The sequence below is a fragment of the Rosa chinensis genome, chromosome 5, assembly GCF_002994745.2.
Source record: "Rosa chinensis cultivar Old Blush chromosome 5, RchiOBHm-V2, whole genome shotgun sequence".
Taxonomy (NCBI): domain Eukaryota; kingdom Viridiplantae; phylum Streptophyta; class Magnoliopsida; order Rosales; family Rosaceae; genus Rosa; species Rosa chinensis.
In genome coordinates this window covers 76,528,204-76,551,721 of record NC_037092.1, presented here as the reverse complement: position 1 = coordinate 76,551,721, position 23,518 = coordinate 76,528,204, and the positions used below count along the sequence as shown (strand labels likewise).

Below are 23,518 nucleotides of genomic sequence, written 5' to 3'. Positions count from 1 at the left end.
CCAAAAATAAATTGCCTGAAAGAAACAAAATCCCTCCTTTCTTTTGGTATTAGAACTGCTTTCTCCATGTGTTGAACAAAATCTGAATTATATTGCAATAATTGAGATATTTGGATGTCCTCACAACTTTGTCTATGTACAACGGAAGAAGAGATCCTTTTTCTCACCCAGAGACGCATCTCAAGGTATAAGGATTTAACAAAAAGAGAAATTTACAGCAGGGAATTCTAATCTGTAATATATGCTCCTAGCAATTGCTTTAATTTTTTTCTTCCGCAGCCATCTTTGCTAGATTGCTTGAGAAAAAAAAAAGGCTGCTCAATGCTTTCTGTTCAACCAACAATCATCTATCCACAATGCCTTATATACATAGAAGTCCCTTGGTCGACTTTTCCTCTTTTGCCAGGTGAGTTTGCAGATGGACTATCATGATTCCGAGGAAAGTTTTTTCAAACAATTGAGTCGTGGTATCACTGAAGATGAAGTCTCCCGCACACCGAACTCATGAGAAGCAATTTATACCAATTAAATTAGTTCAGTCCCGTGCTCTATTATAGAGATCAAGGGTATCTGTGTGGTTGGGGTCCATGCAGAGAGCTGCTTGACAATCTTGTAGGGCAGAGCTGAGGTCTCCACTTGACTCATGAAACGCAGCTCGAAGATGAAGCATTTGCAAGTCAGGCTTGAAGGCTATGGCCTTTGTAAGCTCTTCTACAGCTTCCGATTCTTTTTGTTCATCCATCAGCACTGGTGTCATGGTATTGCATAAATTAGTACAAGACCTTTCCTTACTAACTTTACCTAAGGCCCAATTCCATGCTCTTGTTCTGTATTTTATCTCCTACTTGGTTTTTATAAAACCCTTCCTTGTTTCTTTATTACTCTACTAGATTCTATGTCAGGTGAACCGGAGTGCACTTGCACTCTAATCTAAAACAAATTGAAATATGCTTCATGTTCTTGGCACCAAGATTGCTAGATGGATGTTTTCTGATACAAGTTTTTAGTTCTGCAACTACTTACTAGAGAATAGATGCAGCAACAAGGCAAATATAATGTCCAGGGTCAGAAAGATTACCTGCTGCCCTGTATCTGTATGGATATGTTCTCAATGGATCCAAATTTGTTGCCATATCGAGATCTTTCTTAGCCATCTCAGGATCACAGTACTCTGATCGCTTCTCGTAAGCTGATGCATTATTTTGTGCCTTTTCTATTAGCTTGGTCATCTCCTCATATGCGGCTTTTCGTTGATTTTTAAGATGATAAACGCGTGCCAATCCTTGGTGAGCTCTTGTATGCTTGATGTCAAGAGCACTCAAGTAGCTGTTTGCTGCCTCCTCAAGCTTACCACAATCAACATATATACTCCCCAAGTTATTTAATGCCTGCAAAAATATCAGAATAACATTTCAAACAAGTACATCAAGGTACAATGATGAAGGACAAAAGCGTGGATGATTCTCACCTGTCCTTTTCGAAGACCATCTGATGGGCATTTAAGAGCTTCCTCTAGCAGTTGAATAACATGAGATGAAGATTCAGGGTCCAGGCTAGTATCTGCCAATACATATGCTTTGAGGAAAAAAGCTTCAAATGACCTCCGAGTGTGAATGGACTTTTCAGCCTTTGAGAGTGCTTGTTCACGATTTCCTGTGTCATATAAAATCCATCCTTCATAGACTAGCCTCTCATGGTCAGAGCTAGAATTATTTCTAGCCAACCGCAAACTGCGCATTGCAGCCTTCTGACAGTTCAACCTGAAATACACATATTATTGAAAAGGTTTAATTCAAAATACCAGCAGCACATTTCACCTGATTAATGGCACAGTATGTAACAATTCATTATACTGACATGCAGTTTGGTAGAAGTGACACAAAAGTGGGGCTGATTTGATATGATATGATAAGAACAATTGTAAATTCCACCAATAAACCATATTTCAGTCAAATTAGGTTCCCAAAGAATCCAGATATCATGATTATGTGATGTAATATTACAGAAGCAAGATGTCGGAAAATACACATCACAAACATTGCAGTTGGATAGCACAGAAATCCGTAGCTATGATGGGAAAAACATACCGTAAAAGAAGTAGAGATTGCCGAAACAGTAGGAGGCTCTTTCCAGGGTCGTTCCTTAGCATTTGATGTATGATAGCCAAAGAACCAATGTCATCAACAGAAGACCATTGATCATATAGATGCATCCAGCAATCAGCCTCGGTCATTTGCTTAACCCGATGGCTAAGAACCTCAACCAAGTAATCCCCCCTAGTCTTCCCATGAAACATCATATAATTCGGTTCTAAAGTTAATAAAACACGAATATCTCTCAGAGCACTTTCATAATCTGCAAGAGCGAGGAAGAACCAAGCCCGTAATTCAATGCAGTCAGGTGAGAGCTTAAACCTAATAGTTTTGTCAATCTCAATAATGGCTCCACTAATTTGCTTCTCCTCCATCTTTGCAATAGCTCTATATTTATATGGAAATGAAAGAACGGGATCTAGTTCAGTTGCAGTGCTCAAATCTGAAATCTTTTCCTTCCCAATATTGTAGAGGGAGCGTTCCTGGTACATCCACCCTGCTGGCTTATACTCAGAGATAATAGAGCTCATCAGTGTATAGGCTGAATACTGTTGCCCCTGCTTGTACTTGGTCCTTGCAACACCGGCCACTGAATAGACATGACCCGCCTCAACTGCAGCCAGGAAACGATATTGTGCATCCTTAAACTCTCTTCTTTCAAGCAAAACACAACCCAGTTGATGCAATGCTAGTGTTTTCTGCCACTTCTGGGTTGCAAATTCTTCTAACCTCTCCAACAACATCACAGTGGAAGTTGATACCATACTTTCCTCCATAGCCACATGGCTTAGAAAGTAATACAATAAGAAAGAACCATGCCCGGTCATAGCCAATCTCTCCCTAGTCTTGGAGCTACAAAGAAACTTCATCACCTTCGGATTGTACAAGGAATTCGGGAACTCTCTTAACAATACCTGCAAGCAAGCAGCAACAAGAAGATATGCCATCTCCTCCAAACCATATTCAATAAGAACCAGCGCATCATCAATGTTATCAACCATCGAAGCTAGATAAGCGTCACAGGCAGACTTCATCTCCTCACAACAGAACCTATTTGCAAAACAAAGTAGCTCCGCAACAACACCAGGACCAAACAAAGCCAACCTCCTAGTCCTACTATACACTTCCACAGCTCTCATTCCCTTAACAGATATCCCATTTTCTGAAAAATCTATTCTACCCTTCCTCGACTCTTTAAAACTGCCATACAACATAGCCTTAAGTGGACTAGATAGCATCGCAATCTTACCCCTAACACAATTGATTTCTTCATTGCCAATACAAAATGTAACATCACTTTCCTCCTGCTCTAAACCCACACACTCATTCTCATTGAAACTAGGCACATCAATTGCTTTAGTTTGATCTTGATCACAATGGCAATGAGTAGAAATTAAATTTGGATCAAACCCATATTCCAAAGCAATCTTAGGACACTCAAGAACTTGTCCTCCACAATCCATAGCTGACATACCTGAAAGCTCATCTTCTCTCCTCTCAAACCTCAACCAAGCTGAAAGCACAACCTTAGTGTTGACATCAACAGCATTCTGTCTAGCAGCTCGTAAGCACCTCCGAAGCAATTTGGGGTCGCCAAGGCTGCGCAAGAGAGAGTACTGCTCCACAAACAACAATGATCTATCAGACTGAGATTCACAACTCTCTAACCGCCGATAGAGGTCAGCTAAGATCTCAACAAAGTCAATGGGTTTGAGGTGGGGCTCTATGGAGGGTTCAATGAGGTCTGTATTAGGGAGTCCATGAGGAAGAAGAAGAGCTTCAGTGACTGACACTGAAGAGTTGAAAGATTTGAGCTTTGAGTTTGACCCAAAAGACTTGAGTAGTTGACTGTTGAGCTTAGCTCTTGAAACACCACCATGGGTTTTACCAGTTGAGGTTTCTACTGGATTCAAAGCATGGACTTGGGTGCTTGTGAATCGTTCTAGAAACTTAAGAGCACGCATATCTAAATGACAATATATCTTCTGCATATATGCACTAACAGATAATACGACTCTAAAGCTTGAAACTTTCCCAAGCCCAGAACACTGAAAATGTTTGGTTTTGAAAGTGAGGCGGTAAAGCTCGAAACTTTCACAAACCCAGAACACTTAAAATGTTGGGTTTTGAAAGAGAGGTGTTAAAGCTCGAAAGTTTCACATACCAAGGTGGTCTTTGTCTGTCAAGAAGAAAGCTGAAAGAAAATGGTCACTGGTTTTGGGTTTGCTCTTTTCTTTCATGGGATATGTTCTATAAGAAAATTGCTAAGCTTTTTCTCTGTGTTGTCTCCAACTTCGTCACTCTGTGTTGGATGTCAAAGGGGACTTTGGTGAACCCGAAACTCTGAAAGGTTTAGTCGTTTAGGTGGCTAGCTCCAAAGTAAGGAAGTTTTTCTTGGAGTCAGTTCAGTGCCCGAACCATTATCACCCACTCCAACTCTGCCACGTGGTTTTCAAAATTAAAAATGGGGCAATCCAAGAGAGTTGGTCAACCGGTTAATTTCAATTTAGCTTATCTTCAGCTTAACTGCTAATTAATTAATTATGCGACTACAAGATGTGGATTCAAGAGAAATTGCTAGTTAAGCAAAGGTATATAGCATCATAGAGTGCGCTTGTAAACAAAAGTAACTTCAAACGTTAATGTGTCCCATCTTACACCAAAAAGGATTCTTGGGCAACTTTCTTTTCCGACCAGTTGAGAGAAATTGGGTACCTACTTATATTTAAGAAAGTTCTAATTTTATGATAAAAATCCGGCTACTTCTCACTAAAATATGTCTATGTTACTATGTATATCGAATTAGATTATAAATTAAGCGAATTAGATTATAAATTAGACATTGCGGTTAAATGTTTAAATCAAAGATGATCCTATAAATTAGTTCAAAACGAATAAATAAGGAGTTAGATAATGAACTAATAAATAAAGCGAGGGCCTCGGAGACCCAAATTACCAAATGGGTTAGGAAGACAATAGATTTAAGTATACCTTCTCTGCCCATCTTAATTTATACCAAGCTTATGCCTGTATGGTGGTCTTTCTTCTGCAAACCTAAAATATTGTCTGACATAAACTATTGAGAAGTTGGGTGAGCATCTCTATAATGTAATGTCTGTGACATCACTGCAACTTGGAAGCTTTTCATAGAATATATAACAAAGCAGCAGAACAGAAACTGCAATGGTGGGAATAATTTATCTCAATCAGGCCACAAAAATGTATCATAGCAAAGAGCCAAGAAATTATGATCACGTGCCTACAACACAATCCATGTGAGGATTCTGAAGCAGCTTTGTTTCTCGTCGGTCCTTGACAGCAAGCAAATTTGCACCAACGTGTAAATCACTAGACTGCTGCTATATGTTGTCTGCTCAACCCGTTTGATGCATACAAACTTGCTTTGGCAATACAAAGCTGTGATGAAGTTGTGTATCTATGAAGCAAGGACTCTTGCCCATATCATAGGTAGTTCTGTTGTGAAACAGCTATACATAAATTTCTGAGGCCAATATTAAGGACCCACATACATAAATTTCTGAGGCAAATATTCAGAACAGTCCTCGACTCTCGAATTGATGAACCGCTTTTCTTGAATCGAGGACTGTCCTTGATATTTACCAACATATTTTATGCACACCAACGGTTGCCATGGCTTGGACAACAGTGAGAAGCAAAGTTCTAACACAAAAGCAACACTCATTCCTACTCTTCTTTTCATCCACAGAACCTCTTTGTGAGATGACGGCATGTCCCAGAAACAAAACCTTCCCGAGTCCATTTTGGTTCTCAGACTTGTTACTGGTCTATGCTCCACAATATACTGGGTCATGCTGTCTCAGAATCAATGCAATAAGGTCAAATATGATGGCTATAGAACTAAATGATTTCAGATTAACTTGAAAACATATGTGGTTCAAAGAAGATAGAGATAGCATTAGACATCTTTAGATTACACACCACACATACATAAGCTATCCAGCTACACCGCTCCCCTATCAACTGCATTACAGAGTACTTATAATTATTTAGTCATAAGACAATCACATAATTTACACGTGAAGATGGATTAGATGGCACCCACCCAATGAGATTCCTGATAAATTTTTTTTTAATAAGAAACGATTAAAGTGGGTGACTGTAAAGACAACAATTAGAGAAAGAATGGGAAATAAAGCAGTACCAGCACCAATAACTCAATCCAGGAGATGTATTGCTATTGAAAAAGTCGTGCATTTTCTAATCTAAATAAGATAAAGAGGCCAGCCCAATAAGGAAGCAAACCAACCATTCTATTTTTCTAAAAGAAATATCCTCTCCGAGTCCAACATTTGATTGAATACAGAAAAACATAATAAAGTTGTAATCTTTCATTAAAACAAAACACGACTTGAATTGTTGAAATCAGACGAACTACAAATAATACTAGTTGTTGTTAGTGGAGGTTAAATGGTCTTAGTCATAACTCTGGCTCCAGGATAGCTATGATCTGTTCAGTCATGCATAGAAGCACATACAAACACACTGACACAGATTTTATGCTATTATAGACATACCGACGATGTGTGCAAGAAAAGGAACATTAATACCACAGAGTTTTTCTTCCTTCTTACAGGGAATCATCAATCCTAAGAATAGAAGTGTGATGCACATTATTGACAATGCAATTTCATGATAAAACTGTAAGTCAGGGACACAGATTCATGAGAAAGATGAAAATGTAAAAGCAAAATAAGCCGAAGTGCCCGCTGCAAACATACCTGTAGCATATATACGAAGTCTACTTAATTACAGTGTTGAAGCTTCATTATTATGTTTACAGCAGCCACCATATACACAAGTGAAAGATCCCCAAGAACAATATATACTCAAGAACGACTTTTAGACATCGCAGTTTATCGGCCTCTAGGTTTTGACCAGGTCAAAGCTTGAGGCCTCCCATAACTATACAAAATCAACATGTAAAAAGCACCACGACTATAGGTGCTTGTGCTATAAATATTGACCCACAAGACTATACTTCAATATTCACCAAATCTGTTAACTTCTTGCCAATTCTCTAGACCGTCTTTATGATCCAGAGCTTATGTTTCTTTATATACAGATATACGAGACAGGATTCAATCAAATTGGCATCTGAAAGGTGCTTGCAAAGTTTGAGATAAGTATCTACAGTACCAGACTGTTGAATCCTTTTCCGTAGTCCATGCAACACAGCTGCTCTATCCAAATACTCAGGGAACAAACCCAAATCAAGCATTTTAATTACTGTTTCTGCAGCATCATCAAAATGTCCTCCTTTAATGTAACCTCTTAACAGCCATGAGAGGCTTTTCTTCTTACATAAAGAGCTGCTAACCTCTGTCCTAGTAAGCAACCTTGCAATGGCACTGGTTTCCTTGCGGGAAGCACAGATGGCTAAAACAATGTCATAAAGGTCCCCATCAGGCTCTTTACCCACAAGCTTCATTTCCCACAACTGTCTTTCGGCCTCAAGTCCACGTCCAGAACAGATATACATAGCCAGAAGCCTCTCATGAACCACCCCACAGAGTGAAGAACTTCCCTCTTGAATCACCCAATTAGACAATTGTAATCCATCAGCTAGAAGATCTGACTGATACTTCTCAATTAGCCCAACATCTTCTGAATCAAACTCAGCCACTAGCCCAGCCCTTGTAAGAGCTTTCAACTTGCGTAAAGCTTTCCCAAGCTCATTTAGTTCTTTAACCACAGCTGTCATTGCAATGAGGTAGCTGTAAACCTCTGGCTTCAACCCAGATTCTCTTAGTTGAATTACAAACTTCACTGAATCCCTATAGTTACCGTCAACCTGCAGAAGCATATTTAATAGGTTCATTGACATACCTTTGACAACTATATAGACTGTCCCACATGTGTTAAACAGATTAACATGAAAAACAGAATACGAAACTCAATGCTAACTGTGCTAAGTAATGTTACAAGACTCGATAAACATCATAAAGTAAACTAAAGCAAACAACTTTCTCTCTACCGATATGTGTTTTAGTAGTATATCAACTAACAGCATTCATTATCAATTCATATAATAATTACGGGCCATTGAAATCAACCAGCGGCGTATAGCAAATGGACAGTCTAAACATTAACCATTTGAACTGTATAAGTTAATAACAAATTGGCACTACAAGAGAAAATGGTAAATGTGCTAAGGAATTGTGAAGCAATTGACAAACTTTGCAAACCACACTAATGCCAACGACTTCGTTTCTACTAATTATTTATGTTTTGAACTGTATAACACTTGACAGTCGACTGGACATAAGTATCAAACCTTTGATCTGTATAATCCAGGAACAAGAAAAGCACTCAGATTTATCCTAATGATTCAGCATCAAATCCGAAACAAGCTCAACCTAAAGACGTGCACAAGGTAAACTCAGCAGCATCTAAATTCACAAGTGAAGAACAATACTACTAACAACGGAACAGCATTATATGAGAAACAGTAAACAAAACACTCACCATCATCTTCCAAGCAAGATACCCAGTTGGTCCTCCTTTATGTCCATCTCTATCATCCTCCTCAGAATACACAATCCCGCGTTTCAACACTTCTTTCACAAACAAAACCGCATTCTCCTTCTCCCCCATCTCCCAATACAACGAAATCACCTTCTCCATCATGCTAAAACTCGGCTTCAAACCAACACAATCCACATCCACCAGAAGGTCAATCACATCAGCGACATCATTCCCCTCCTCAATCAACCTCTTCAACCAACCACACATTATCGAAACCATAAGCTCCATGGTCTCCTTATCGACCCGGTTCTCCTTCCGGAGCCACTCAAACACCTCAAGTGCACACCACGAGTCCCTACCCTCCTGCGAAAAATACACCAACACAAGCTGTAGCTCTCTCGCCGATAACCGGTCATTCATTTCCTCAAGAACATCAGACGGCTCCCTTCTCATCCTCTCTAACTCCTCAATTGCCTCAAAGAAACTCTCACCCATCTCATCCTCATCGTCACTAGTCACAAACTGGTCCAACTGAACCGATTTAAAAATCCTAAAGTCACGAACTTTACTCGATTTCACAACCACAAAGTTGGTATTCTGCCGTTTGCAGATTACAGAACAAACCCTAGCACAAGAATTTGCTGAAAACCCCTTTGAACCGCTAAAACGGTACCGTTTAACTGCAAAACACGTCTGGGTCAACGAAGCAAGGCCCTGAGCAGAGGCCATCTTCTTCACCCAAATCCCCAATACAACTCAATCCAGAGAAAACCAAACTAATACCCTAGAAAATTAGGTGGGCTTCCATTGCTGTAAAGTAAAATTCACGTCAAGTAAAGCATACCCTTTGTCTCGAATTGAAGGAAGAGCAGGGATTCAAAGTTGTTGGCTTTTTGTTTCTCTCATTCCCAAACCTGATTTCTGGACCAGGAAGTTAGGGATTGGAGGTAGAAGCCCTAATTTGGGGGTTTGGATAATCCAAAGTGTTGTGTTGTTATTTGGGGGGGTTTGGAATTGTGAGGTGCTGCTGTAATGGCCGAGCTCTGCCACCACTGGTGTGACACTGACGCCCAAAACCGTAGAGTTTGATTTTCACCGTTGCGTTTGGTGACGTGTCGTAAGCAAGACTTCTGGAGGAATGTGGCGCCGAACTGCCACGTGTGTATATGAGAAGTCCACTCTAGATTTATTCATTCTCGTTTCTGTTTGCTATTGGAGAGATTCTCCTTCTTTTTTCTTTTCTTTTTTCCGTAAGAACGAGGTTATTTATTGAAGAAGATAAAAAAGAGAGGGGTACAAACACCAAAACCTCTCATACAAAAAGTGAAACCCAAACTATCGAAAACGAAAATTAGGAGGTCCAGACCTATCTCTATTATAAAGTGAATAAACAAAATCCGGGGGCGTGTCCCACTAAGTCAGACCAGAAGATGATGTGCCAAAACCTGCAAGGGCATCGGCTACTTGATTTCCTTCCCGATAAATATGTGAGGAGCGAAAGTGCATCATTGAAATCCGGTGCAGACAATTTTTCCACTGCACACGAAGCTGCCAAGGAGCTAACATGGGAGAACGAAGAAGGTCTAGCACAATTTGAGAATCCACCTCTAACCAAACATAATTCCAATCTCTCACCCAAGCAAGCTCAATTGCCTTAATAACCGCCATTACCTCTGCTGCAACTGAGCTAGGAATATCAAGAGAAGAAGAGAAGGCTCAAATAAAACACCCTTGATCATTCCTGAAAACACCACCATAGCCTCCCACACCTAAACCTCTTCTCCAAGCCCCATTAGTGTTAACCTTAACCCATCCAGAAGGAGGAGGGCGCCAAATAACCTCAAAAACTCTAGGAGCACTGCGAGGATTACAACTAGCCCCAAAACACTTCAACACTCGAAGATCAAGAATTGAGTTATGCATTACTCCAGTAACAAGGCGACTAGAAGCTTGAATATGCCCAACAATCATCCCAGACACATTAGTTGCATGAACCACTACACCGTCAAATCTGACCTTGTTTCTAGAATTCCATATGAACCATAGAGCAGTAGTAAAAGCCACCATCCATAACTCCTTTAGTTGAGCACTACGTCCAGCATGAAGACCACAATTGTAGACATTTAATAGTGAACTGGGCAAAGCACCCAATTCAAAATTATGCAACAAAAAAAGCCATATTGCTAAAGCAAAGGAGCAATTCAAAAAAATATGCTCAACAGACTCCACATTCTTGCAACAAAGACCACATCTAGAAGCAAGAGCAATACCCCTCCTTTGCAATAAATCCTCAGAAAGAACCCGGGCATGTAAGACCTGCCATGCCAACAAAGACATACGGGGTGTAATGAATTTCGACCAAATAGACTTACTCCAAGAAGCCGAAGGAGCATGCGGTCTTAAAAATTGAAAAGAGTCCTTTGTAGTAAGGTTACCAGATGATGCTGCAGACCAAATAAGTTCATCAATAGCTAAAGGATCAGAAGCAATGGGAACCTGCTCAATAAGGTCGCAAAGACCTGGGAAGTGAAGTTGTAATAAAGGAGGAAGATTCCAAGCTCCATTAGAAATAAAATCTGCCACTGTACCATTTAGATCATCCACCATACCAATATGTCCCTCAAAGAAATCAATGAGAGGCCTCTCCAAGCTAGTTATCCCTCCAAAAAGAAACTTTAGAACCAGAGCCAATCAACCACCTTGAATTATCATAGACAATCTGCCAAAACTTTTTCACACCAGGCCAGATAGAGGATGCAGCATAAGAGCGACGTACATTGCCATTCCGCCAAAATCGAGCACGAATAAAAGTACCACCCGGTGAATTTGAAGAAAAAACATCCCAACAACGCTTTAAGAGAAGAGAACGATTAAGAACCACTAGTTGTTTAAGACCCAAGCCACCCTCCTCATAAGGTAAGCAACATGTCTTCCAAGAAATCAAAGGAATTCCACGCTTATCAATTGAACCAGACCAGAAAAAGTTCCTACACCAACCTTCCACCTTTTTTAAAGTGACACTGGCCATTCATATACTTGAAAACTATACACAAACATGCTATGTAGCACAGACTTAATCAATTGAAGTCGTCCAGCCCTTGAAAGCAAAGAACTTGTCCAACGGGAGAAGCATACACGAACTTTGTCAACTATAGAATTAAAGTATGGGACTCTAGGCTTGCCATGAAAAATAGGGACACCCAAATAAGTGAAAGGAGCTGAACCCAGAGGGATGCCCAATGAGGATGCAATGGCTTGACCTCGTCGACGTAAATGCTTGCTTATAAAAACTTGGGATTTAGCTTTGTTAATAACTTGACCAGAAGCTCGGCCATAAGACTCAAAAAAATCCATAACTACAACCAAGTTACGCTTATTCCCACGACAAAAAATAATTACATCATCAGCAAATAATACATGGGAAGGCGCTTGCATACCTCTTGGGGAAGAAATAAGATGCAACCAACCAGAGTTAACAAGCTCAGTAAGACCACGACTAAGAACCTCTTCCGCGAAGCAAAATAGTAAAGGAGACAAGGGGTCCCCCTGCCTCACACCCCTTCCGCATGAAAAGAAACCCACCGAACGACCATTAATTAAGAGAGAGATTCTCCTTCTTGTTTTTGTTTTTTTTTTATGGTAAGCAAAAGTTTGGGGAGAGGGGGGGGGGTATTCGACACCTTAGCACGCCAAGGCAGACCTACAACATTCTCATCAAGTTGTGTTGTAGATTAAAAGTATGATTCTCCTCTACCGTACTCATAAAAAAAAAAAAACTCTAATAGAATCATAGCTTAATAGATCAATATCAAAATTGAAGCAACACTGCGACAGCTACAAGTAATTGTCCGACACAAAAATCTATATACATTGGTAATAGAATCTGTCACACAATTTATTTTTAATTTTTATAATAGAGATTATTTGGATCTTCCCTAATTTCTGCATTCATTATATGTCAATTTCAAAAGAGGTTTGGTTTGGCCCCTATTTGTATCACTTTTTATTTTTGGGTTAATGCTCATACACCCCAAATCCGGGAAAATACTTCTCATACAGCCCAGTGTCTTATTTTTGTTCCCCCTTACACAAGCTTTTCTCATTTTCTTTCCTACCTACCCATCTTTTCAAAATCCCTACCATTAGTACCCTTTCTTCCTTCCTCTAGCAAGATTCTTTGCTGTCTTTGTTTGTCAGAGTCTGCATATGCATATATCTCTTTCATATAGTTTTGCTGTCTATTATTGTTTATTTTTTAAAGGTTTTAAGAAACGTGGTGGGCCCATCAGAGTTTTATTTAAATATATATATGAAGTTGACAGTCATCCTCTGAATTCAAAAGGTAAACAGTAAGAATTACTATTCATAATTTCGATTGTAGACAGACTTGAATTGATTGCAATCTGCAAAAACACTAGTAAAGAATTGCATAAAGAGAGAGAAAAATTGAGAAAACTGAAAGCTTATCGATATAGTCTCGACAGAGAATCTCCCAATTATTGGGATATTATTTATAGACTTCAGACTAGAATCTATAAAATTGAAGAAGAGATTGATAATCTCTTATATGTTCTGGAAGAGGAACAAAAACCTCTTGATTATTTGAGCATTGGTTAGATCCGCACATCACTGGTATCAGAGCTTGTAAAATAGCTCAAGGAGAACCCCTCCTTAATGGGGACAATGTCAGAATTGTTATTAGAGAAAATAAATTCTCTACTGAAATCTTCTGATGAGAAATATAAGAAGCTGTTACTAGAAGTATCTAGATGTCAAACTCATCTAGAAAAACTACCTACTATAATCCACCAATTGGAAAGATTGGAAAACAAACTGGATTATATCAAGGAACTTCCAAAAACGGAAGAAGAAAAACTGACGAGTGTCAGTAGAAAAATCAATGAACAGCAAAAAATGCTGGAAAAAATACTGAAGGATAAGAAAGTGCCTACAGTAAAAAAGAAAGCTAATGGGTTCAAACCATTAGAGAAGCCAGACTCAAATCGTGTTCCAAACATGATTTTTCTTGAACCATCTACTAGTCAGACTAGTATCCGGTATGAAAACCCGGAGAAAAGAGGAATGAAGATGTTAAGCATCTTTGGAAAAAAGAAATGAGTACAACTCCTGAACTCTGAAGAATTTGAATACAATGAAATCGAGCAAGAGGTAAAAAACACCTCAATTCCAAAGCTAGATTTCAAACAGATCTACCGAAGGGGAACATTTGACCTGATGGACAGCCATCATTTCAAAGTACTGGAATTCACAACCCCCTCAACAGCAGGAGGAGAGACAGATCTCTTGATGATCACTCCAGCTGAAGTTGCCAGAGCACAAGCAAAGAAGTATCAATTTATGCACATTGGAGCAGTCCAAGTCGGCATAAAGCTTTTGGCAAGAGAAGGCATCAACTGTTCAGTCCTATGTGTTCTACAAGACAACAGACTGACAGACTTCCATGCTAGTTTGTTAGGAACCCTAGAAGCATCACTGTGCAACCAAGTAACATATTTCAACTGCTTCCCCAACTTCTCAACCAGCCTGAAGGATGCAGCCCACTGTCTCCGACTGAGAGTCAAGACAGATGGCATATCAATGAAAAATGATATGCAAGAATTGGCGATAGTATACAGAATATACTATAAACTGATGAGCACCACAGTAGAGCCGAAGACACGGATTTCCAACATCCCTAGTCTCACTACTCAATTCCTCACCAGCCAAAAGAACCATTCACAACAGATTCACAAAGTTGCTTGGAATGAAGTAACTTTTCCTATTGAATGGAAATTATCAGGTCCGAAGCTACCAGCAGAAAGTGCAAAAGCAAAAATCTACGAGAGTAGAAGAACTGGAGAAATCAGCCTCAACTTCGACAGCCACAGAAAAAGTGATGTCGGTCTTGAGAACATCAGGATAAACAGCAATCTTCTGAGAAGAAGCTACAGCACCAGAGAAGCCAGTGTCAGTGGTACAAAACCCACTATTGAAGAGCCCATATCAGAAGAAGATCTGGAAGCTGATCTGAACAGACCAGTCCACATGCTCAGAGCTGAGAAGCTCTATGATCTTTATGCAGAAGCTGAGAATTGTGAAAGTCCTGAACGATTAGAAAAACTAATCAAAGAAATGAAAGAATTCAAATTCAGAAAGACAAGAAAAGTCTTTCCTGACCAAGATCTTGAAATGGAAGATGGAGAGAGCTCCAGAACTTTCATAAGCAGAGAAAAAGGGAAAGTTAAACTCCCGTTACAGAAAGCCCCCACGGGTAAAAAAGGGGAAAGAAATTCTCAAAGATTCGTCCCCAAGGACAATCTGCCAAGAGTTCCGATCACGAACTACGGCATCTAGTTAAATCTAGACAAGAGTCTAGACAAAAGAAAAACCATTGACCAATGGGTAGACAGCCTGATGATGGCTTCTGCACTTACCCTTGGAAAATTTGAAGCACTAAATTTGCAGGTGTACTATGAAACTACTCTTATCAGAGTGGCAAAAAAGTACTACCTATCCTTCAAAGAAACTGCCAGAGGAAAAGACTGGCTTGAAGAGATCAAGAATTCAAAGTCTCCGTATGATTTTGCAGTACCTCTGTACGATCAGTTCTGTGGAGATCTCTCAAATCTGAGTAAGTAAGCCAAAGAATGGCAAAGTCAGCCAATTGGTTGAACAAGAATATGAAGAGTATTTCGCTGAGAAAAAAAAAGCTGAAACAGTAGCAAAAGAAGCTGAATCAACAATGAAAGAAGCTGAAACTTTGTTCTAGGAAACCATGGAACCATCATCTTCCTCGAAAAAGGAAGAAATCATCGATGAAGAAAAAATCGATGCAGATACTGAACTGGTTGAAATACCAGAAACTGGAGAACTAGTGAAACCACCAGAAACTGTTCATCTCTTAGAACGGCAAGAGGCTACTGAAACATGGGATCTACTTGGCCAACCATCAGGCAAGTTTGATTATAAGGTCAGATATGACCCTCCTTTATGGTTCAGTAACCCAGATATCAACGAGATAATCCCTACAGATTGGGATGATACAAAAGAAGAATGCAAACCATTCATTCCAAAGGAACAAGCTCAGGAAAATGAGTTTCATCAATCGAAGGTCGTCTCTACCAGTAGATACAGCAACTATATAGAGATTGGACTAAAATTCCCGGATCACAGAAAGTATCATCTACATGCCTTTGTAGATAACGGATCGGGATTTACTGTTGCAAAGAGATTTACAATTCCAGATGAACTCTGGAAAGAAGATAAGAAAAAATCAGCTACTGGTGTCACATTTGATGGAAGCCATCTCACCATGAAGAAAGTAGCAAAAAATGTTCATATCACCATTGGTGGAGGAACATTTATCATCCAGAATGTTTGGCAATCTGAAGGCCAAGGATCTGATTTCTTGTTGGGAAATGATTTTATTCTCCAACAACGATTCATTCAGGATGAAGAAGCGATAGGCTTCAGGAAAGGAGAACGGGTGTTCTGGGCAGACCGACTCACACAAGCAAAAAGTATGGTAGGTCCCGGTTTTACTACTCAGTATCAGAGATCGCAACAGAATAGTGGTGATCTTACCCCCTACAAGCCAAAATTCGAATCCATACTCCAAATCAAGCAACAAGAAGAATTGCTTGTTGAAGAATCTTCTGAAGAAGAAACTAGTGAAGATGAAGAAGCTAGTTTCATTCATGAGCACAACCTCAAGCACTTTCAGAACAGGCTTGAGTCTCAGCAAATTCCCACTCTTGAAAAAATCAAGAAACTACTAGAGCAGAATGTGGATACCAATCCTCAGAAGTTTTGGGAAAAAGACCCAGTGGTCTGTGAATTGAGATTGCATGACATGAATGCTATTTGTCATGTCAAAGCCATTCCTCAGTACAAAGAGGAAGATCAAAAAGAATTCAGAAGTGATATTGAAGATCTCCTGAACAAGAGATTAATTCAACCTTCCACTAGCCCTCATCATGCTCCAGCATTCTACGTGAAAAATCATGCAGAGAAACTAAGAGGAAAAGCTAGAATGGTTATTGACTACAGAGACGTCAATAAGAAAACTGTCAAAGACGGGTATCAGATCGCTCAAGTCAGAGTATTGATCAACCAGCTCAGAGGAGCCAAAGTCTTTTCGAAATTCGATGCAAAGTCGGGTTTCTGGCAGGTCAAGATGCACCCTGAGAGCATTCCTCTCACTGCATTTGGAACACCACAAGGTCATTACGAATCGTTGGTAATGCCTTTTGGTCTGAAGCAAGCTCCCTCAATCTTCCAGAGAAAGATGGACAACATCTTCAAGCATGTAGCGGAGTTCTGCGTCGTCTACATAGATGACATCCTGGTCTTCTCCAAAAACAGAGAAGAACACATGAAACACCTCCATGAGGTAGTAAAGCTGATAGTTCAGCATGGAATTATCCTAGGCGAGAAGAAAATCTTCTTTATCCTCGATGAAGTTGATTTCCTAGGGATAAACATCAAGAATGGAGTGATAAAACTCCAACCACATATTCTTGAAAAGATCTGGAAGTTTCCAAACAGAATTCCTGATGCTAAGAGTCTAGAGAGATTCCTTGGTGTCATAAATTATGGGAGAGATTTCATCCCCAAAATCTCAGGGTTAACAGCAATGTTATCTCCTAAGACAAGTTCCAAAAGAAAATGGAACTTCACAGAAGATGATGAAAAGATCGTGAAGCAAATAAAAAATCTCTGCAAAAACCTCCCTCCTCTTCAACAACCAGAAGAGAATGATGAAATTATCCTCCAGACAGATGCGAGTGATAATTACTGGTCCGGTGTGGTTCTGGCGAGAGCGCCTGGAACTAACATTGAAAAGATCTGTAAATTTTGTAGTGGCAAGTTCAGCCCTGCAGAACTGAATTATCCCATAGGGGAAAAAGAAATTTTAGCTGTCAAGAAAATGATTTTAAATTCTCCAGCATATCTTGGAAAAACCTTTACTGTCCGCATTGATTGTGCTAGAGTAAAGAATTTTAAAAATTTTAAACTTGACAAAGCTGCTGATAGAGGAAGATTAGCAAACTGGCAATTATTTCTTAACCAATATGATTATACTGTTGAATTAATTGCAGGTAACAAGAACTATCTTCCAGACGCATTGACCAGAGAACTGGCAATGTTCAGCCAAAGAGAAAACGACGAAGGTTGTAATCCCAGAAGCAGAAGGACTGGGAAAGAACAGGAACCTAAAGAGGATCCAAGAGAAACCAAGGACAAAATCCTTAATAGGTTTCTGCTAAGCTCAAAAGGCTTGGCCTCAACTGATCAATCCCAGGGTAAAGGATTGGCTATCCCGTCTCAAACGGCAGACGGTAAAGGCTCATCAAGACCGTTGATGGCTGCTGCTTTGCCAAAAAGCAGACCAACTCCAAGTGGAGTTATAAATGTTTTTAATTATGAATTAAGAACTTTTGATACTCCTATGTTCATAACTGGCAGGAGACTAGCTTATCACCAGAAGGCAATCCTGGATAATCTCTTATTTGCCTTTCAAGAAAGAAGCAGTGGTCTGATGTTTCCAGCTCTCTTTGCATTAGCTGAAGAACTCTACGAGCATGGAAGGCCACAGGGTGAAGAGCTTCATACGCAGCAGAGTGCTGTCAGAAAAGAGAAAATTCACTTCCTAGAAAGCCCTGAAAGTGCTAGGGTCCCTATCATGGCACTCAATGAATCAGACTGGCATGAATTCCATAGTCTGATAGGAAGGCATAATCCAGAAGACCTAGTTCCTCCAACTCTCTTTATTGTGTTAAGACCATATGTTGGAAGATACCTGGTAAATGTTCAGAGTGAACATCCCCAAGAACACAAGCTTTGGCTTGTTGAAAATGGTTTTGTCCATAATCTGTGGACCAAGACTAATGATGATCTGAAAGGTTTGCCGCCTATTCACTACTAGAAAACTTGTCTTTTACGACGCGCAAATTACGGCGTGCATGGCTACTAGAAAACTTGTCTTTTACGACGCGCAAATTACGGCGTGCATGGAATGCACGCCGTAAAAGATTGTCTTTTACGGCGTTTTTTTTTGTGCGCTGTAAAAGACTTCTTTTCTAATCTTTTACGGCGTGTTTTTATTGTGCGCCGTAAAAAAAATTACATTATATTTACAGGATGCTTTTATGTGTGCCGTAAAAGACTTTCCAATTTTATTTTTTACGGCGCATTTTTCATGCGTGTCGTAAATGCCAAAAAAAAATTTGAAACCCCGCTATTATTTTAGCTCAAATTCTAATTTCCCTCCTTTTGAAGTTTGCTATCAAATACCAAGGGATTAAGCCGAGAAAAGAAATTAAAAAAAACTCTCCCAAAGCCTGTCTCTCTCGTCCTCCCTCTCTATATATCCATCATAGCAAACACTCTTTCTCCCTCTTAGAACTTGGGAAACAAAATGGGTCAGGGAACTCCGGGCGGTTTGAACCGGCAAGGCCTACCGGGCGACCGAAAGCCCAACGGCAACGACAAGAAGGAGAAGAAGTTCGAGCCGGTGGCTCCGCCGGCCCGAGTGGGCCTCAAGCAGCGGAAACAGAAGGGTCCAGAAGCGGCGGCGAGGCTTCCGACGGTGACGCCGCTGACCAAGTGCAAGCTCTGGCTACTGAAGCTGGAGCGGATTAAGGATTACCTGCTTATGGAGGAGGAGTTTGTGACGAACCAGGAGTGGCTGAAGCCTGAGGAGGAGAAGGCCGAGGAGGACAGATCTAAGGTCGACGATCTACGTGCCTCACCCATGAGTGTCGGCAATCTCGAGGAGCTGATCGACGAGAACCACGCGATTGTTTCGTCGACGGTAGGGCCCGAGTACTATGTGGAGGTCCTCTCCTTTGTCGATAAGGACCAGTTGGAGCCTGGGTGCGCCATTTTGATGCACAATAAGGTAATTGGGGCTTTGGGCTTGCTAGGGTTTTTGATTGGGTTGAGGTGATTTGGTTGGTGATGCTTTGTTTTGTGTGTTTTGGATTGTGGTGATTTTGGTGGAATTGAGGTTGGTTTATGGAAATGAGTTGTGGTGCAGTCGGCGAGCGAAGATGTGAGTTGGGTTTTTGGTGGAATTGAGATTGGTTTATGGAAATGATTTGAGATTTTGATTACTGGGTTTGTTATGGTTTTTGCAGCTTAATCTTGGTGTGGATGAGAGTATACTCTGTTTGTATTGAAGAAAGATGGGAAAGCTATTGTTGGGGAGGCCACCATTGAGGTCAGTTGGTGTTTATTATAGTAATTTGTTGCTGATTTGAAGATTAACATTAAAGTGTTAGTTTTGTTGTCTTAAAGGCTTCAGCTTTTTGTAGAATGAATTAGCAATGTGTATCAAGCTAGCAACTTTTCTTTATATGAGTGTGTTAGTTTTTGAGTTCTTTGGTGTTTGATGAAAATTTTAGAGGCAGATGCATAGTTTGTTGTTGATGTGAAGATTGAAGGGTTAATTTTGTTGTCTTAAAGGCTCAGGCTTTTTGTAGAATGAACCACAATGTGAATCAAGATGGCAATTTTCTGTTCTGTTAAATTGAAGATAATATATATATATAAGATTAAAGGTCTCCATTGTATCTTGCAATTCTGTGGGACTACCTCTGGCTCTGACTAGTACAGTTTAATTTTAGATCATGTTTAATTAATCTGGACTTGCATTTAGACTAATTTCATAACAATATGTTACGGTTATGCTGTGATGTTGATTTGTGTTTGCTTTTTAGTTGCAGGCAAACACGGTGTATGGTGCGTTGCGGGGGTTAGAGGTATGTGTCACTATTACATTGCATTACTAAATAGGCATGTCGATTTGTAATACAAAATCTCTCATTTTGCTTAATATATATTGTTATGAATTGTGAAACCTCATTGATTCTTCTCTTCTACCATGTGCTAGACTTTCAGCCAATTGTGTACTTTTGACTATGAAACTAAATCCATGCAAGTACATAAGTCACCATGGAACATACGAGACAAACCAAGGTTTGCATATCGAGGGCTTTTGCTTGGTAAGCTACAAATTTCAAACATTTTGTCTCTATAGGCTACTAGCTATTTCTCTGAGCCAGGATTGATGCATCAGTCAGTAGATATTTGAAAAAATAAAGCTTTATTGCCCTCTGGTTTCTTCAGTACTTGGCTGCAATATGCTGCCCAGATTTTGTTTGATAGGAATCATAGAATTATAAAACTTTGATTAAATGAGTCAACTAGTTAGGCACTGATTTGATGGAGGCTTGGAGCTGAAACTTTGATTGATATACTTAATAGGCTTAAACTAGTTTGTTTAATTGATATGCTGCCCGTAATATAATCAATTTTTTGATTCCTGACAGTTTGCAGTGATTTTGTGTTTTAGCAATTTTATATTGTATGTAATTGGTAGGATGTCTTGGTTCAGGTGCAACTATAGTTCATGGAGTTCAAAACTTGTGGGTTTCACAACCCCCTCCAAATATTCAATATGCAGCTATAGTGATTGGTGGTTCGTTTATTATTGAAGGCACTTCTCTTCTTGTTGCCATACAAGCTGTCAAGAATGGTCCTGCTGCTGAGGGCATGAAATTAAGAGACTATATATGGCGTGGTCATGATCCTACCTCTGTTGCAGTCATAACTGAGGATGGCGCTGCTATAGCTGGTCTTGCTATTGCTGCAGCATCATTAGTTGCTGTAAATGTCACAGGAAATGGAATTTACGATCCTATAGGTTCAATTGTAGTTGGCAACCTTCTTGGAATGGTGGCTATCTTTCTAATACAATGGAATCGACATGCTTTAATTGGTAGGGCAATGGATGACTATGATGTAGAGAAGGTTCTTCAGTTCTTGAAAAATGACTTGGTTGTCGATTCTTTCCTTTTATTTGTTTTGCACGTGGTGCATTCTTGGTTTTCCTTTTGCTGTTGGCATATTAATTTACATTTTGTTATGTGATATTGCAGTTTGTTATCTCTCATTTCATCTCAATAAATTGTATAGATTTATATAGATTTTGAAATGTTATCACAAAATTTACAGGAAAAAAAAATTGGGTGCAAATATTACATGCTGTAAATATATCCTACAATCACATTTACGGCGTGTTTTTGAGATCACTTACGGCGTGTTTCTGATATCAATTACGGCGTGCTTTGCTATTTCAAAATGAAATAAAAAATCTCTAAAACCCTTTTACGGCGTTCATTGTTGTCTTTTACGGCGTGCTTTTGAGATCAATTACGGCATGCTTTTGATATCAATTACGGCGCACATATTTGGTCATTTACGGCGCGCTTTGTATTTGAAAATTGAAATTAAGAATCTCTAAAACCCTTTTACGGCGCTCTTTTATATCTTTCACGGCGTGCTGGTAAGTTCTTTTAAGGCGTTTTAGAAACAGGCCGTAAAAGAGTTTTGTCTTTTACGGCATGTCCATTTACGGCGCATTTTTGTGTGCCGTAAAATGTCTTTTACGGCGCTCTTTGCGGGCCGTAAAAGACCATTTTTCTGGTAGTGATTATTGTCAACACAGTCAAAAACATCAGGAAAAATGACTGTATGCTTCGTCTGAAGTTCAAATCCACTCCTCCAGAATGGATCCAGAAGGCAAACGGTGAAGTTGAATATATTTCTCCATATCATTATGTGAGAATCATCTCAAGGAAATATCTTCAACCAGCCTGTGTTGGGTACAATGGTCAACCAAATTCAAGCATTCCCTAGATGAAGGCCATGGCCCTGGAATACATGAAGAAGATCATCGCTGAAGATATCAGCAATACCTTCCTGGCAGCAGGAGAGAAAACAATTATCACTGCTCACGATCATCCTGACGTAGTCAGCAGTGACCTATTCCTATCTCTAACCAGAAAAGAGATAGACTCGACAATGGCATGCATGCGTTGGGTGGAAAAGCTTGAAAATGACAACCACCACATGATGTATGTTGATACAGATGTCGAGGACAATGCTACAACAACTCGCATGGCCCAGGTAGACAACAACTCCTTTGTCTTTGGCCACCACTCTGAAACAGATGAAAACATGTAGTATCACGGGTGAAACCATGGGTGAAAGAAGAAAGCACCAAGACAAAAGGCAACTGTTTGCTTTTTCAAAAGATACTTTTTCTTTTTCAAAAAGAGAAAGTGAAAAACATTTCACCCTAACCACTTTTGCTTTTCCCTGTCCGACCTCCACCAGCAGGAGCACTCAGAAAAGCAGGAGTCACGGAGTTGTTATGTACATTTTTGTATTTTGAATTCTAGTTTGAGTTCTGCTCCCTATATAAGGAGCTTTAGCTTCTCTTAGAAGGCATCGGATACCTCCGATAGCAGAAAAATCCCATATCAGTTAAGAAATTGAGCAGAAGAGTCTTCTCTCAAATAGTATAGCAGTGTGCTTCCCTTCCTGTCTAAGTGTGAAGTAGTGTGCTTTCATCAAGTAAGTAACTGTTCTCATTCTTATGGATAGCTAAACAGCTTTTGCTGTTTACCTGAGAATGAGGCTCTGAATGTTTTAACTACATGTATATTTGAATAAATTCAGATGGTTGTTCACCCACTTCTTTAATCTATATAGTTTATCAGTTCATTTGTTTTTATCAGTTCATGATAATTGTCATTCATAGTCTACTAAGCATGTTTACTATTTAAAATGCATGCATCCCATGGAAATCCAAGGTTCTAAAACTTTACTGTTCACCTGAGAGAGTCAATTTGAAAAAACAGAAAAAATTAGGACAAGCAACAGTGATTCCGCCCTGTGAGTAGCCGTTTAGACAAGGAGTCGTTAGGCGAAATGTGGCATGTTGAAGGCTAGTCTTGTTTTTGTTTTGATGTTTTAATTATTGATTCTTTTTGTTGAATAGAACTGTAGAAGAATCCAAAGGTCAACATATGATACAAAAGGCATTTGTTTGTTTAAACCATCCCTGT

General features: G+C 39.7%; 4 protein-coding genes across 5 annotated transcripts; 1 reads left to right on the top strand and 3 right to left on the bottom strand.

Moving 5' to 3' along the window:
* Window positions 1-45: 45 nt before the first annotated feature.
* On the bottom strand, window positions 46-4,466 carry LOC112202353 (ethylene-overproduction protein 1). Its single transcript, XM_024343340.2, has 4 exons — window positions 2,088-4,466; window positions 1,469-1,760; window positions 1,079-1,388; window positions 46-747 (listed from the first exon to the last, which is right to left on the bottom strand). The coding sequence occupies exons 1-4, from the start codon at window positions 4,082-4,084 to the stop codon at window positions 536-538; spliced, it is 2,811 nt and encodes a 936-aa protein (XP_024199108.1). The 5' UTR covers window positions 4,085-4,466; the 3' UTR covers window positions 46-535.
* Window positions 4,467-6,856: 2,390 nt separating this feature from the next.
* Window positions 6,857-9,689, bottom strand: LOC112165556 (pentatricopeptide repeat-containing protein At2g30100, chloroplastic). The gene is made up of 2 exons (XM_024302109.2): window positions 8,601-9,689; window positions 6,857-7,926 (listed from the first exon to the last, which is right to left on the bottom strand). The coding sequence occupies exons 1-2, from the start codon at window positions 9,327-9,329 to the stop codon at window positions 7,153-7,155; spliced, it is 1,503 nt and encodes a 500-aa protein (XP_024157877.1). The 5' UTR covers window positions 9,330-9,689; the 3' UTR covers window positions 6,857-7,152.
* Window positions 9,690-10,316: 627 nt separating this feature from the next.
* LOC112164095 lies at window positions 10,317-11,207 on the bottom strand. The gene has a single exon (XM_024300333.2). The coding sequence runs from the start codon at window positions 11,205-11,207 to the stop codon at window positions 10,317-10,319; it is 891 nt and encodes a 296-aa protein (XP_024156101.2).
* A 7,706-nt stretch (window positions 11,208-18,913) lies between these two features.
* Window positions 18,914-21,154, top strand: LOC112164093 (26S proteasome regulatory subunit 4 homolog A-like). Of its 2 annotated transcripts, none has more exons than XM_040507343.1 (5): window positions 18,914-19,503; window positions 19,742-19,824; window positions 20,330-20,365; window positions 20,497-20,608; window positions 21,001-21,154. In XM_040507343.1, the coding sequence occupies exons 1-2, from the start codon at window positions 19,021-19,023 to the stop codon at window positions 19,781-19,783; spliced, it is 525 nt and encodes a 174-aa protein (XP_040363277.1). In that variant the 5' UTR covers window positions 18,914-19,020; the 3' UTR covers window positions 19,784-19,824; window positions 20,330-20,365; window positions 20,497-20,608; window positions 21,001-21,154. The 2 variants fall into 2 exon arrangements, 1 of the variants encoding a protein (XP_040363277.1); XR_005800819.1 differs by lacking the exon at window positions 18,914-19,503 and adding an exon at window positions 19,551-19,656 and having other exon boundaries at window positions 21,001-21,151.
* The last annotated feature ends 2,364 nt before the right edge of the window (window positions 21,155-23,518 follow it).

Coding starts and splice junctions, on each gene's coding strand:
- LOC112202353 (XM_024343340.2), bottom strand. CDS start 4,084: ATGCAGAAGATATATTGTCATTTAGATATGCGTGCTCTTAAGTTTCTA. Junction 1,761..2,087: donor CAATCTCTACTTCTTTTACG/GTATGTTTTTCC, acceptor TGTGTATTTCAG/GTTGAACTGTCAGAAGGCTG. Junction 1,389..1,468: donor ATGGTCTTCGAAAAGGACAG/GTGAGAATCATC, acceptor ATATTTTTGCAG/GCATTAAATAACTTGGGGAG.
- LOC112165556 (XM_024302109.2), bottom strand. CDS start 9,329: ATGGCCTCTGCTCAGGGCCTTGCTTCGTTGACCCAGACGTGTTTTGCA. Junction 7,927..8,600: donor ATCTTGCTTGGAAGATGATG/GTGAGTGTTTTG, acceptor ATGCTTCTGCAG/GTTGACGGTAACTATAGGGA.
- LOC112164095 (XM_024300333.2), bottom strand. CDS start 11,207: ATGGTGGATGATCTAAATGGTACAGTGGCAGATTTTATTTCTAATGGA.
- LOC112164093 (XM_040507343.1), top strand. CDS start 19,021: ATGGGTCAGGGAACTCCGGGCGGTTTGAACCGGCAAGGCCTACCGGGC. Junction 19,504..19,741: donor CCATTTTGATGCACAATAAG/GTAATTGGGGCT, acceptor TGGTTTTTGCAG/CTTAATCTTGGTGTGGATGA.